Genomic DNA, 16,188 nt, shown 5'->3' on the forward strand with positions numbered 1-16,188 from the left:
TTGACGTAGGTTTCGTCGTCCATTACCACGCAGTCAAACTTCGTCAGCATCGTCGTGTACAGCCTCCGGGATCGCGCTTTGGCCGTCGTATTTTGTTTATCATCGCGATTTGAAGTCACTACCTTCTTGTAAGTCGATAGTCCGGCTCGTTTTTTGGCTCGATGCACGGTTGTAGACGATACACCCAGCTTATTTGCGGCATCTGTTAGAGAGAGGTTAGGGTTTCGCTTGAAACTACCGGCAACTCTCTTTGTCGTCTCAGCGGCTTCCGGTTTTCGATTTCCCCCCGATCCAGACTTCCTGGCTGTCGACAAACGTTCCCCAAACACTTTAATTACATTTGTAACTGTTGATTTGGCAACTTTTAGCGATTTTTCCAGCTTTGCGTGCGAGTAGCTCGGATTTTCGCGATGCGCGAGCAAAATTTTGATACGCTGCTCTTCTAGCATGGACGGCATTTTGACAACTGAAGAGTGAATTCCAAAATCAAAATAGGAGCAACATTCTACACACACACCTTCAAAATGAGGGGTGTTCAGGTGTTTTAAATGCAAAATTGAAAGAAATACGTCAAGTTTATATTGACCAAATTTTGACCGTATCACCCTTTATGCTTAACAATGTAATAATCACAACTCCAGTTATCTCTCTTCTCTTTTTATTAAACATGTAACTCTACATATATACATTATTTTTTGGTTTGCTTTGGGTGCCAACATTAGAAAATTGGACGAACGTTTGTAAGCTAAATAAAATAAATTATTTCCATCTATTTATAGATTTTTTATTTGACTTCCTTTTCTTTGGAAACAAATGAACAGACCGATACTCACCATTTTTGGCACATCTTTTTATTGTCCTAAAATACCTCTAGATTTCCAATTGTAGGCAAATTGAATCGGGAGGTCGGTGTATATGGGGACTGTAACGAAACCTGGAACGATGTAGCTCATTTTCGAACTTGACCTGCCTGCAGACAAAAGACGATCTTAAGCAAAATTTCATCAAAATATCCAAACAGACAGACGGACATGGTTATATCGTCTTAGAATTTCTCCGATCAAGAATATAAATATATATATATACTTTATGTAGTCGGAAATTGATATTTCGATGTGTTACAAACGGAATGACAAACTTCCCAGCAAAAAAAAATTGGAAGTTCTTCCAAAGGCGCAACTTTAAAAGCACTTCTAGAAGATGCACTCCCAACGACGTACTTTATTGTAACTACCCAGGAAGTTATTTTAATGCAATTTTTATAACTTGGTTTTCTCATACTTTTAATGGGTGGTTTTAACTTTTTTTGTTTCAAATAGGTTAAAAACAAAGTAAGAATTCATAAAATGGTACAAATCATTTAAATTTTGTCGAAAAAAATTGTGAAATTTTGAAAATATTTGAGGTAAAACGTCTCCGACAAGCGTTAGAATCCATTAAAAATTATAAAAATTATTTATCTGACAAAAATATCACAGAATTTTTTTATTTACATCCAAAACATTGAATTCCGATCACACCTAAAGAAGTGATGCAAATTCAGTGCAACGGCTGTTGAAATGGAGGACTTCCGTCCTATAACAAACCCATGTTAAATTCGTCGCTTCTGCGTCAATTTTGCACCACTTCCGGATCCAAAAAGAACATTTTCATTACATTGTTGTCGACGCTTTTTTTGCTGGGTTATTATACCCCCATCACCATTCTATAGTGGTGGGTATTAAAAAATGTTAATAGAGAAATTTTAAGTGTTATTTTCAACGCCATTTCTTACATCGATACTAATAATGTTACAACGTTAAAAAAAATTTAGCTGTAGTCTCCCAAATGTTATTTTTGGTAGCCTGGGTACTTATAAGACCACCCTCTGAGGCAAGTTTAGAGGATATGATTTTTCTTCCTACAAAAATGTTGTGTAATCTTTTATACTAATATAATTTTTTCGGTATGGAAATTATTTTTTGGTAAATCGCTTCGCTTGAGATATTTTCTTGTAGCAATCCCTTGAATGGTTTGAAATCGAAACAGGAAGCCTATTTGGGCTACTTTTTAAGAACTCTTCTGGGACACGTACCTATTCGAATGCTACCAAAATTTTAATACAAATTTGAGAATATTTAAAAACCACTGTACTGACTTTTGTGACGTAATATTTCCTATATTTGAATTAATACCTCCTGCGGATTCCATTCATCAACTTTATGATCGAGGTAATAAAGTTATTGTGAAGACTTGTTGACCATGGTCAAATTCAGATTAAGATTTAGATGAAAACAAGAGTGATTACAACTACGTAACAGGTTTTCTTTCAGTTCTGTTCTATACCCAAACATTCTGGTTTATTTTTTTCGAGAGTTGCATCTTCCATTCGCTTATTGATTCATCCTTCAGTGCAGCAAAAGAGTCAGGTATTGGTGTATTAGTGCTTTTGTTAAGATGACATCGAATGCAGTGGAATGAATGTTGCAAGCAAACGAGATGAGTCGGCTTTTAAATCTAGAATCTTCTTGTTTTTTTTTTTTTTTTGTTTGCGTATGACCAATGACCGGTGTGAGTGACTTGGGCTAAGTAGGCTTGACATTTTGGAAGGCTTGTGAAATCAATGCAGTTTTTTCTTCACCAACTCTTTGTTGGGCGTTGTGAATACTGGACTAGATGGATGTATAAGCATCGAGTATAAATACTTGGACTTCCGTGAATAAAACCAACAGTCTATCGACGGCATTCATTGAGCAGTTAAAAGAAGTTATTATTATCCCTAAATAAGTTTGGAATTATTGTGAATAATACACAAAACTCTACATCACCATGAAAGTATTGATTGTCCTGTGTGCTTTGTTGGCAGTAGCCTCTGCTGGTTTCATTGGTGGATACGGTGGTGGATGGAATTCAGGCTGGAATGGTGGCTATTCCTCATATCCTAGAGTTGTGAAAGTTGTACGACTTGGAGGTCATGGTGGTTGGAACAATGGCGGTTGGAGTAGTGGTGGTTATGGCAACGGTTGGAATAGTGGCTGGAATGGAGGCCATGGAAGTTATTACAGCGGAGGCCATGGGGGTTGGTGGTAATGTAATGGGCGCCTTACTCTTCAATTCTTCAAGTGTTAACATGTCAGTTTCCTGCTGAATCTTCAGTTTGAATATGGTGTATTCTTGTGATTGTCAATTTAACTTTTTCTGTTCTACATTTTATGTTTCCAATAAAAGTTTGTTAATGCAATAGTAACATAGATTTATTTGGCGAAACCTTTCTTACCAGTTTGGAACATGGTGTTCCGATTTTGTTGATTTTTAGTGCTTCTCGTCCATTTACTTCATTCAATTATGCAATATTATTTTATCCATGTGTACCAGAGAACGGATGTGTATGTAGCAAACCCCAATATTTGCAATCATAAAATTTTTATATTTATATACTTTATATATACTTTATACAATTATTTTTATATACTTTATACAATTATTATTGTATAAGGAAAAATTTAAACAAGTATATACGGCCGTAAGTTCGGCCAGGCCGAATCTTATGTACCCTCCACCATGGATTGCGTAGAAACTTCTACGAAAGACTCTCATCCACAATCGAATTAATTGGGTTGTGATATCTTAAAAATTCTTAACATCGTTTTCTAAATTGTGAGTTAGTCCGGTTAAAGTTTGCTCTTCCACGAGGCTCCGGAGGTCAAATCTGGGGATCGGTTTATATGGGGGCAATATATAATTACGGACCGATGTGGACCAATTTTTGCATCGTTGTTAGAGACCATATACCAATACCATGTACCAAATTTCAGCCGGATCGGATGAAATTTGCTTCTCTTAGAGGATTCGCAAGCCAAATCTGGGGGTCCGTTTATATGGGGACTATACGTAAAAGTGGACCGATATAGCCCATTTGCAATACCATCCGACCTACATCAATAACAACTACTTGTGCCAAGTTTCAAGTCGATAGCTTGTTTCGTGATTTCAACAGACGGACGGACTGACGGACATGCTCAGATCGACTCAGAATTTCACCACGACCCTGAATATATATACTTTATGGGGTCTTAGAGCAATATTTCGATGTGTTAGAAACGGAATGACAAAGTTAATAAATCCCCATCCTATGGTGGAGGGTATAAAAAAGATAAATAACCCATAAAAGGGAGAAATTTTATTTTTGTAGATCCTAGAGTTAAAAAGAGATAACTCCCTAAAAAATGCCTTTATTTAAAAAAGTGACCACTTGGGCTTGAAAGCATTACCAAAATCCCAGGCCCAAATCATTGGATCCACGTAAACTTTTTTGTTGAGTGTGGAGGCGTATGGACTAGAGGTGTGAGCGTGAGTAAAATTTCACTCACGCACATTCATGAAGCAAAATGTTTATTCACACACACTCACGCACGATACGTGTGGTAGCCAATCACACTCACGCACGATTCACGACAATTCACGTGATTCACGAAAAATTCCCGAGACTCACGTCATTTTCCAACCGGGAGTGTGCAAAGGTAACGAAATTCAAAAATATCGTGCCACGCTCACGCCTCTAATAAAGGGTGATACGGTCAAAATTTGGTCAAGGGAAAACGCGTGTAAATCGGTGAAATCGTTTATTTAAAAATCAAATTAAATTTCTTTTTCAAGTTCAATTAGTATAAAATTCAGGAAAAATATTCAGTTAGGATTTCGCTTTTCCAAATCCGAATTGCCGGGCCTCACGCTTGACACCTGCCATCAGATTTTGTACAGCCACCTTGTCCACCTTCTTCGCCGCAGAAAGCCAGTTTGCCTTGAACTGCTGCTCGTCCTTAGCAGTTTTTTTTGTCTTCTCTAGGTTCCGCTTGACACTAGCCCAGTATTTCTCAATTGGGCGGAGCTCTGGCGTGTTGGGAGGGTTCTTGTCCTTGGGAACCACCTGCACGTTGTTGGCGACGTACCACTCCATGGCCTTTTTAACGTAATGGCAAGATGCCAAATCCGGCCAAAACAGTACGGAACAACCGGGTTTCTTCAGGAAAGGCAGCAGACGTTTATTCAAACACTCTTTCACGTAAATTTCTTGGTTGACAGACCCGGAAGCTATGAAAATGCTGCTTTTCAAGCCACAGGTACAGATGGCTTGCCAAACCAGATATTTCTTTGCGAACTTTGACAGTTTTATGTGCTTGAAAATATCTGCTACCTCTACCCTTCCTTTTGCCGTATAAAACTCCTGTCCCGGAAGCTGCTTGTAGTAGGCTTTGACGTAGGTTTCGTTGTCCATTACCACGCAGTCAAACTTCGTCAGCATCGTCGTGTACAGCCTCCGGGATCGCGCTTTGGCCGTCGTATTTTGTTTATCATCGCGATTTGGAGTCACTACCTTCTTGTAAGTCGGTAGTCCGGCTCGTTTTTTGGCTCGATGAACGGTTGTAGACGATACACCCAGCTTATTTGCGGCATCTCGGAGAGAGAGGTTAGGGTTTCGCTTGAAACTACCGGCAACTCTCTTTGTCGTCTCAGCGGCATCCGGTTTTCGATTCCCCCCGATCCAGACTTCCTGGCTGTCGACAAACGTTCCCCAAACACTTTAATTACATTTGTAACGGTTGATTTGGCAACTTTTAGCGATTTTGCCAGCTTTGCGTGCGAGTAGCTCGGATTTTCGCGATGCGCGAGCAAAATTTTAATACGCTGCTCTTCTTGCTTGGACGGCATTTTGACAACTGAAGAGTGAATTCCAAAATCAAAATAGGAGCAACATTCTACACACACACCTTCAAAATGAGGTGTGTTCAGGTTTTTTAAATGCAAAATTGAAAGAAATACGTCAAGTTTATTTTGACCATATTTTGACCGTATCACCCTTTATGGACTCTCACTCTCATACATCATGTTGGGGATATTAAAGGATACCATATGGCGAATTTGGAAATGGACCATATCGGGCCACTTTTACGTATAGCCCCCATACACTGGTTCACTAAAAAAATATTTAAGTGATATTAAAGATTACGCAACCTAAATTTTAGGATACGAAAATTACAAAATATTAAGGACAAATTTCTTTAAAATAATAAAATTTTAATTAAAATAAAGTTTATAATCTTTGCTTCAAAATTTTTGTCATTCAATTTAGGACACAAATTCTGTAAATTTGCGTCCCTCCGCATGTCTTTGAACTAAGGCTAATTTTACTTAAAGTAAAGAAACACATTTGGTTTAAAGAAATTGTCCTTAAATTAACTGAAATATTGAAACTTTAGTTTTAAGATCAAAACGTTTCATATATAGGTTAATACTTATTTTGAGGATTTATTGCCTTTGATTTAAAGTTTTTTTTTTTGTTGAATTTAGAAAACATTTTGTATTTTGAAGTATGCGTTATAATTTGGATTTTTAAACTGGCATTTGTTTGTACGTGAGTACCTTTATTACTGAACCGCGAAAAGAGAATAAAAATTTGATAAAAGAGATCTGTATCCTAATTTAAAATTTAAAATTTAAAATTTTAAAAAATTTTCTTATTTTAAAGAAGCCGCATCTTTGACTAGGAATCAATACCAAAATCTTTAAGGAAGGTCAAAATCTTTCGATCCAAGTAAACTTTTTTTTTGAGTGTATAAACTGATCCCCATATTTGGCTTTCGGAGCCTCTTGGGGGAGGAAATTCCATCCGATTTGGTAGAAATTTTGTACGTTGTATTAGTATATGGTATCTTAAAACCAAATAAGTCAATAATTATATATAGCCCTGATTTAAACCTATCCCCAGATTTGGCTTTCGAAGCCTCTTGGGGGCGCAACTTCCATCCATATAAACCGATCCCCAGATTTGGCTTGCGGATCCTCTAAGAGTAGCAAATTTCATCCGATCCGGCTGAAATTTGGTACATGGTATTAGTAAATGGTCTTCAACAACTAAGCAGAAATTGGTCCACATCGGTCCATAATTATATATAGCCCCCATATAAACCGATCCCAAGGGTTGAGCTCCGGAGCCTCTTGGAAGAGCAAAATTCATCTGATCCGATTGAAATTTAGTACGTCGTGTAAGTATATGGTCTCTAACAACCACGCAAAAATTGGTCCATATCGGTCAATAATTATATATAGCCCCCCGTTCCCCAGATTTGACCTCCGGTTGAAACTTAGTACATGGTGTTAGTATGTGGCCGCTAAGAACCATGCCAAAACTGGTCAATATCGGTCTAGAGTTATATATAGCCGATCACCAATCACAAAAAGTTGGTCCATATCGGTTCATAATCATGGTTGCCACTCGAGCCAAAAATATTCTACCAAAACTTTATTTTTATAGAAAATTTTGTCAAAATTATATCTCTATAAAAAATTTTGTCAAAATTTTATTTCTATAGAAAATTTTGTTAAAACTTTATTTCTGTAGAATATTTTGTAAAAATTTTATTTCTATAGAAAATATAGTCAAAAATTTATTTCTATAGAAACATTTGTCAAAATTTTATTTCTATGGAAAATTTTTTCAAAATTTTATTTCTATAGAAAATTTTGTCAAATTTTATTTCTATAGAAAATTTTGCCAAAATTTTATTTCTATAGAAAATTTTGTCAAACTGAATAACAAACGTATTTAATCGGACTTTTTTTAGTTCAATATATACCACGTATTGACTAACTTACAACTTAGAAGACGGAGTTTGGAAGTTTTAAGATACCTTGCCATCGGCAAGTGTTACCGCAACTCAACTAATTCGATTTTGGATGGCACTCTTTAGCATAAGATTCGGCCTGGCCGAACTTACGGCTGTATATACTTGTTCTTAATATCACAATCTAATTAAAAAAATTATAAAAAATAAAGACAACTATATTCTAGTTGCTTATTAAGTAAATACACTTGCTTTGATATAGCCAACATAGTCCGATCTGTAAATAAGGTCGAATCTCAATCAGTTCTCAGCGTAACTTTGTTTGTAGTAAAGGTCTTGAAACCTCTGGCTAATGATTGAACAATTTGTGCATGATTCTTTATTGATATTATTGAGTTTTATACACATTTAAAAAATGAACCTCTCTGACTTAAAAGTTCTTGTTAAATAATTTAAAACTTCTTGAATATACAATTAAGTAGTTTTTATTTGTCAAATATTTACCCAAGTGTGAATAGATGCAAATATGTTCTTATTTTGCAATATTGAAACATACAATTGTTATTAAACAAATAAATTTTGAAAAAAATGGAAACTGAAATCCGTTTGTTTTAAACACTTTAGATAAATACCATTGAAAGAAAATTTTTCGTATGTTTGTCCAGCTGAGGCATGGCAGTAAAATAAGACAAAATAGATATAAGCTAGGTTTCGCCAAAAATGTGAACCTAGGCACGAACATATAAATTCCGTTAAAATTTGTTCATTCACTGAAAACAATATATCTTGAGACCAAAGATTTCTTAATTAATTTATTGAGTCGACTTCAAAATGCGCATCTTTACATGATTGCAGACCAAAAACCTCGAGAAAAATGGGCTACATAGACCGATGTAGCCTATATACAATTTCAGCACGATTGCGTCATTATTGAGTAATGTTCTACTCACGTTAACGCACACTCACGAATAGAAAATTGTCATCACGCACATCCACTCACGAAAATACCGTGACTCACGAAACTATCGTCACTCACGAAAATTGTCGTGACTCACGCATAATTGTATGAGTAATTTACCTTAGAGACGTGTCTAAAAACATGAGCATGATTAATATAGAGAGCACTATTAAACTCCTAATATCCCATGTCGAAAACCTATGTTGTTAGCACCTATATTACCTGTTTATTTTCATAATTCATTATGATTGTAAATATATAAATAAATAAATCTTAATATCCCAGGTGCCACTAAAGTTGTAAATGAATTCAACTCGTAAGCGTTTTATGTCCGTGGGCGGGATTATTTTCGTGGGCGGGATATATTTCACGAAGAAATTATTTTCGTGACTCACACTCACGCACGACATTTGGTTTGTTAATCACGCACACTCACGCCGTTGCCATCAGCGTGACTCATGATTCACACGTGAGTTACGAAAATTTTCGTGAGTCACGAAAATTTCGTGTCACGTGCACACCGCTAATGTCCGGTTCCAAAAGTTTTGTCTTTATACTAATGATTTTTATATTGATTCTGAACCAAAGAAACGAAGAATTGAAGTAAAGATACATTTATGACACAATTCTCTTTTAGATTTGAGCTTTGCGTTATTAGTTCTGAGAAACAAATCTTAATGTTTTAATTTTTTCAATTTCATTGAAAAGTTTATCGGCTTTTGGACAAGGAAAATACTTTATATCACAGAAACGCGACTTCTTCGCTAAGCAAAATTCGCATTCGAATTTCAAGGACAAGAAATCTTTGGCATCACGGCAATATTATTTACAGTGTAGCCATCTCTTTGAGAGATTTGCGGAAGTCTATGAACGTTTTCGAATTAAGGAACTCTAAGGAAATATTTATGCCAACATTGATTGGAACATTACTTCGCGGCCTGAAAACCCCTACAGCGATTGGGTTCACTCAAAAAAAACTTTACTTGGATCCAAAGGTCATTAAATCTAAAGATTCAATATTTCAGATAATTAAAGTAGGATATCTTTAAATCACTTTACTTTTTATCAAATCACTTTTACTTTAAAGAAAATTTGCCCGATTTGAACTTATATGACCTCAAAAGCCAGAGCATTGCCCTGACATGCTTCAAATTTTGCACAGAGTACCCCAGCAAAACAATTTGGAAGTTCTTCTTAAGGCACAACTTTAAAAGCACTTCCAATTATGTCCTCCCAAAGATGTTCTTTATTTTAACTGCACAGGAAGTTCATTTGAGTACATTTTTTTATAATTCGCTTTTTTCATATTTTTAATTGGAAATTTAAAATTTTATTGTTTCAAATGGGTTAAAAACATTTTAAAAAGTAAAAATTAAAATAGTGCAAATTATTTAAATTTTGACGAAAACTGCTAAATCCTTTCGAGAAAATTTTTTTTGCGAATTTTTAAAAATATTTGATGTCAAACGTTCCAGACAAGCGTTATAATGCATTAAAAATCATAAAAAAATTGAAAAAATATTTATTCGTCAAAATATCACAAAAATTTCTTTATTCACATCCAAATCACTGGTTTCGCATCAACCTTAAGAAGTGATGCAAATTCAGTGCAACGGCTGTTGAAATGGTGGACATTCGTCCTATGACAAGCCCATGTTAAAATCATCGCTTCTGCGCCAATTTTGCACCAATTCCGGATCCAAAAAGAACATTTTCACTAATTTTTTGGCGACGCTTTTTTTTTTGCTGGGACGTTAAATAGTATCGTTAATTGTGCTTTCGCCCGATTTATACTCATATGACAACGTGGGCCAAAGTTATACTCCCATTTACGTGAAATTTTGCAGAGATAGCAGGTTTATTATTCTAACTATGCATGTCAAATTTAGTCAAAATCGGTTCAGATCAGGGATCCGGAGCGGTCCATTTTTTTCGCTCCGCTCCGCTCCCGCTCCGGAGAAAAAAAAACCGCTCCGCTCCGAGAAAAAAAAAATCGCTCCGCTCCATGCTCCGCTACGCTCCTCTTCGAGAAAATTATGGTACAAACATTGTATTATTTGTTCAATTGAGTTTTATTTTATTTAGAAAAATCGGGCGGTACATATATGGGAGCTATAGCTAAATCTGAAACGATTTCGATGATTTTTTGCACATATAGTTAGTGCTATAGAAGATTACATTTCGCCAACTTTGAGTAAGATCGGTTGATAAATAAGGGTTTTATGACCTAATTTGACAAAATCGGGCGATACATATATATGGGACCTATATCTAAATCTGAACCGATTTCGATGAAATTTTCAGACTTAAAGGGTGATACAGAAGATTATTTTGTGCTAAATTTGACGACGATCGGTTAGTAAAAAAAGTGCAACGTGACACCATTCGTCGAAATCGGGCAATACATATATATGGGAGCTATATCTAAATTTGATCCGATTTCTTCCAAATTCAATAACGTTCGTCCGTGTGCCCAAAAAAACTCCCTGTACCAAATTTCATCAAAATCGGTTAATAATTGCGAACGAAATCCTATGAACAACAAATACATGGACAGACGGACGGACGGATGGACGGACGGACGGATGGACGGACGGACGCCAATATTTCTTGTAGGCACATTTTTTGGCAGATCAAACTTATTATACCCTAACCACTATGTGGTTTAGGGTATAATGACTTTAAAACAATGTGTTGAAATATTTTATTAATTTTGAAGATTTTTTCAGAAATATTAAATCCATTTTGACTTCATTAAAACGAAATTTGCATTCATGTTAGGATACACATTTTTATGTCGAATCACTTAGCTATAAGGACAAACAGACTTCATTGAAAAGTTTAGAGACTTTTAGACAAGGAAAAACTTTTTTTCAGAGAAATACGTCTTCTATTCTAAGCAAAATTCGTATTCGTATTTTAAGCATGTGAAATATTTGGCCTCCCGACAATATTCTTTGCGGTGCACCATCTACTATTTAATATGTGATAGAAACCAAATTTATGAAAATGGACCAAAATGGACCAAATTCTGTTTGGTCTGACCATCGGACCAAATTTAAAAATTAGAAATCTTTTGGACCAATTTTGGTCCGATCGGACCAAAACGGCAACGCTGATTGGAATTGAAAGTCTATACACAGAGTAGAAGTAACTACTCTCCGAAAGTTTTTTTTTGTTTTGCAACAGACGTAGAGAAGAGGTTTTGTTATATTTGTAATGTGTGTGTGTATGTTTATGTTTGAAACAACCTCCATCGACATCAGTCCGTGGTATACCTACGAATATTCTTACTCAGATCTAGTGTTACCTAATTTCGCTTTTTTCCCCTTTATTGTATAATAAATGTATATGCGCACATTTTTCAACCAAAATTGAAACTATCCATAATTTTAATTAAATTTTCGAGAACTAATATCAGAAATAAGAGAATGCTAGGATATAGTACAATAGTAAAGCAAATGTGAATGAAAAAAAGCATGCCCGGTTCCAAAGATTTTGTCTTTACTTTAACAGTTTGGGTATTAATTCCGAGCCAAAGAAGCGGAGAATACAAGTAAGGATACTTTACAGACGTAATTCTCTTTTAAATTTGGGGGTTATGTACTTGCTTCTAGGAAGCAAATGTTAATTTTTCATTTTTTTAGATTTTTTTCGTCAGTTGTTATCAAAATCCTTTAAAAACGAGTTAACGAGTTATTTTTTTTTCATATTAAGACTCGACTTCCAGTAGAAATTATGCTATGTTTCAAGTAAAAAGCGTCTTTAAAATAAAGTGTTGAAAAACATGTCTTATTTTTTAACGATTTGTTGCTTTGTAGGCAAGATGCAAAAAGGAAACAAATTTAAAGACAATTTTATTAATTTTAAAGAATTTTTCTTAATTATTAAAGTCACGTTGACCTTACCTCAAAAATTTTATCTTTCATGTTATGATACACATTTTTAAGTAAAATCACTTAATTATAAGGACATTACAACCTCATTCAAAAGTTTATTGCCTTTTGGACAAGAAAAAAAACTTTATTTTAGAGAAATGCGTCTTCCATGTTAAGCAAATTTGCATTCTTATTCTAAGGACATGGAATCTTTGACTTCACGACAATATTTTTTTCAGTGTAGAAAACTAAAAAATTAAATATAAATAAGATCGTTTAATTGCATTTATTTGACGTTCATTACAAACATCTTTGTAGTAATACGGGATGAAATTGATCGAAAGTACTGTTGTTACTTTTACAACACATACTAGATATATATTTTGACATTTGCCGTTTTTGAAAACAATTACTAAAAAACACGTTGTGTTTTCCTCAATGTACGTACGTACAAAAATACATATCGTACATTTTAAACGTTTACTCACACTACGCTTAGTACTAGCTAAATTTGAAATTACCTACACAGTGTAATTTCAAAGTTACACATTTCATTCAAGTAATATTTTATTCGGAGCGGAGCGGTTTTTCATTTGGAAACCGCTCCGCTCCCGCTCCGCTCCGGATTTTAGAAATGCCGCTCCCGCTCCGCTCCCGCTCTGGCAAAAAAAGGGCTTGCTCCGCTCCACGCTCCGGATCCCTGGTTCAGATTATATATAGATCCTATATATATGTACATTGGATTTGATTTCATATTTTAGACCAATTTTCAATGGGATTTTACTCCAATTGACTGGATAGTTTCCACAGAGAATATATTTAATATGATATTTAAGTGCGTCAAGTTTGATCTAATTTCGTTCAGATTTAGATAAAGCCTCCATATACATATTTGTTCTTTCAGTTTTACAAATAACATATGGCCAAAATTCCCACATTTCACACAAAATTCTGTGATAATTTCCCTATATCTTAATCATATCCTACACACTGTAATGCCACACTTTCCACAGAAGGGTTGAGTTTTAAATAAGGCTCCAAGTCGCCCGAATTGACCAAATAATATATCACAACCCATACTTGACCATATATCTTGGCGAGATCTAACCAATATCCTTGTAAAATCGCCACTGCTAAGTAGCAAAAATTGTAAATATTACTCAAATTGTCCTATATCTGGAATACATATGTATCGCCTGATAAATCATAAATACTTTTTTGTACAATTGCATTAAAATTTCTCTCGCTTCATATTTCCGGATTTAAATTTGAATTCTAGAGATTTTGTATAAGTACAAAAAATTGTCTCCATTACAAGTATTTGTATCCGGAAATGCAAATCTTTATATAGGTTAGGTTAGGTTAGGTTATGTGGCAGCCCGATGTATCAGGCTCACATTGGTGAACTTCTCTCTTATCACTGAGTGCTGCCCGATTCCATGTTAAGCTCAATGATAAGGGACCTCCTTTTTATAGCCGAGTCCGAACGGCGTTCCACATCGCAGTGAAACCACTTAGAGAAGCTTTGAAACCCTCAGAAATGTCACCAGCATTACTGAGGTGGGATAATCCACCGCTGTAAAAATTTTTGGTGTTCGGTCGTAGCAGGAATCGAACCCACGACCTTGTGTATGCAAGGCGGGCATGCTAACCATTGCACCAAGGTGGCTCCCTAAATCTTTATATATATATAGCTCCAAGCAAATTTGAAATAGTTGAGATAGTAACACAAATGTTGGTCTACATAGTGGTGAAGGGTATAATATAGTCGGTCCCGACCGACTTTAGACTTTCCTTACTTTTTTTATCCAAATTAGTGCCAGGCTAAATTTAAGTCAAACACAATTGTAAGATATAATATTCATTCAAAATTTGAATTAAAATAAAATAAATTAAAATTATTTTAGATTTTAGCGCAGTCTATACTGATTTAAATAAAATTGTATTACGCTCACCTCATAATACACAGAAACAAATATGTTTGCTTTCAATCACGATTTTAATTGATCCAATTAATTTTTAATTGAAATATCTTCAATCACATAAATGATAGTATGAATCGCCAAAGTCATTTTTGATTCAATTTTCTATTAAAAAAGTTGTTAAGCCAATTAAATTTTTAATTGAATACTTTTTATACCCTCCACCATAGGATTCATTCCGTTTGTAACACATCGAAATATTGCTCTAAGACCCCATAAAGTATATATATTCTGGGTCGTGGTGAAATTATGAGTCGATCTGAGCATGTCCGTCCGTCCGTCTGTTGAAATCACGCTAACTTCCCAACGAAACTAGTCATCGACTTGAAACTTGGCACAAGTAGTTGTTGATGTAGGTCGGATGGTATTGCAAAAGGCCATATCGGTCCACTTTTACGTATAGCCCCCTTATAAACGGATCCCCAAATTTGGCTTGCGGACCCTCTAGGAAAAGGAAATTTCATCCGATCCGGCTGAAATTTGGTACATGGTGTCAGCATATGATCTCTAACAACCATGCAAAAATTGGTCCACATCGGTCCACATTTAAGTATAGCCCCCATATAAACCGATCCCCCGATTTGGCTTGCGGAGCCTCTAAGAGAAGCAAATTTCATCCGATCCGGCTGAAATTTGGTAAATGGTGTAAGTATATGGTCTCTAACAACTATGAAAAAATTGGTCCACATCGGTCCATAATTATTTATAGCCCCCATATAAACCGATCCCCCGATTTGGGTTGCGGAGCCTCTAGGAGAAGCAAATTTCATCCAATCCGGCTGAAATTTGGTACATGGTGTAAGTATATGGTCTCTAATGACCATGCAAGAAATGGTCCATATCAGTCCATACACTCTTAGAAAAATATGTTTTTCATATGTTCCGATATAAACAAAGTGTGTTTCGGGCACAATTTTAAAACACAATATATTTAAGTGCAAACATGTAATGTTCCTAAACTAACACTAAATGTTTGGGACGTCTATGTTAATATGTTAGAATATATTATGTTTGGGGCATAAATGTTTCATAAAAATCATATGTGTGAATGCAAACATATATAAATTTACAAATTTCGACTAAACATACATATGTTGTGATATTTTATCCAAAGCGACAGAGAGAGTATAGAGAAAGAAATAAAGATGGAAACCGGGAGAGTTGACGAAAGATATCAACATAACACAGCGAAAGAATCAAAAGAGAATAATTTCTGTGAAACCGCTGGTATGTTGTTTCGGAAAATTGTTTTATGATAAGGGCAAAAATTTGATATGCTAAGTCTAAATATTATTTAATTTGAATAAAGAGAATGGACATTCGGAACCAAGAGAATAGACATTTGAAAAAAAGCCTGTGTTTTCGCCTTGAGAGCAGCATTTTATGTATGTGTGGACATGTGTTTTGTTTATCATTTTGGCATTATGGGCACAATTTTTTTCTTGGTTCGTTTAAAGAAATCAGGGGTCTTCATAAAAATAACGAAAGGGCACTATACTCTTTTTAGAGTTGGGACAGTAAAATGAAATAAGGAGGAAATAGTGAAAAATTACACAGTAAAATGTATAAAAACAAAGTTTAGTTCCTCTTTATTAATAAGTAGTCCAAGAGGAGTTGACGGACACCTTCAAATATAAAAGCGGGCATTAAGTTCGAGTTTTGCAGCTAAAACAATTTAAAAAGTTTATTTTCTTTAAAATGAATTAATTATTAAAGAAAAATAAAAGGCATTTTAGACCGATGGTGTTAAATGCTAGTAAAAAACTGTT

The 16,188-nt window shown here is 35.1% G+C and overlaps 1 protein-coding gene across 1 annotated transcript; it reads left to right on the plus strand.

The window, feature by feature from the left end:
- Positions 1-2,690: 2,690 nt before the first annotated feature.
- LOC142230575 (uncharacterized) lies at positions 2,691-3,220 on the plus strand. The gene has a single exon (XM_075301216.1). It carries the CDS (start codon positions 2,809-2,811, stop codon positions 3,067-3,069), a length of 261 nt encoding a protein of 86 aa, XP_075157331.1. The 5' UTR covers positions 2,691-2,808; the 3' UTR covers positions 3,070-3,220.
- Positions 3,221-16,188: the final 12,968 nt, after the last annotated feature.

This window comes from Haematobia irritans, chromosome 3 (assembly GCF_050003625.1).
Source record: "Haematobia irritans isolate KBUSLIRL chromosome 3, ASM5000362v1, whole genome shotgun sequence".
Classification (NCBI taxonomy): domain Eukaryota; kingdom Metazoa; phylum Arthropoda; class Insecta; order Diptera; family Muscidae; genus Haematobia; species Haematobia irritans.

What these genes read in the sequence shown, in the direction of transcription:
- LOC142230575 (XM_075301216.1), top strand. Translation starts at nt 2,809, where the DNA reads ATGAAAGTATTGATTGTCCTGTGTGCTTTGTTGGCAGTAGCCTCTGCT.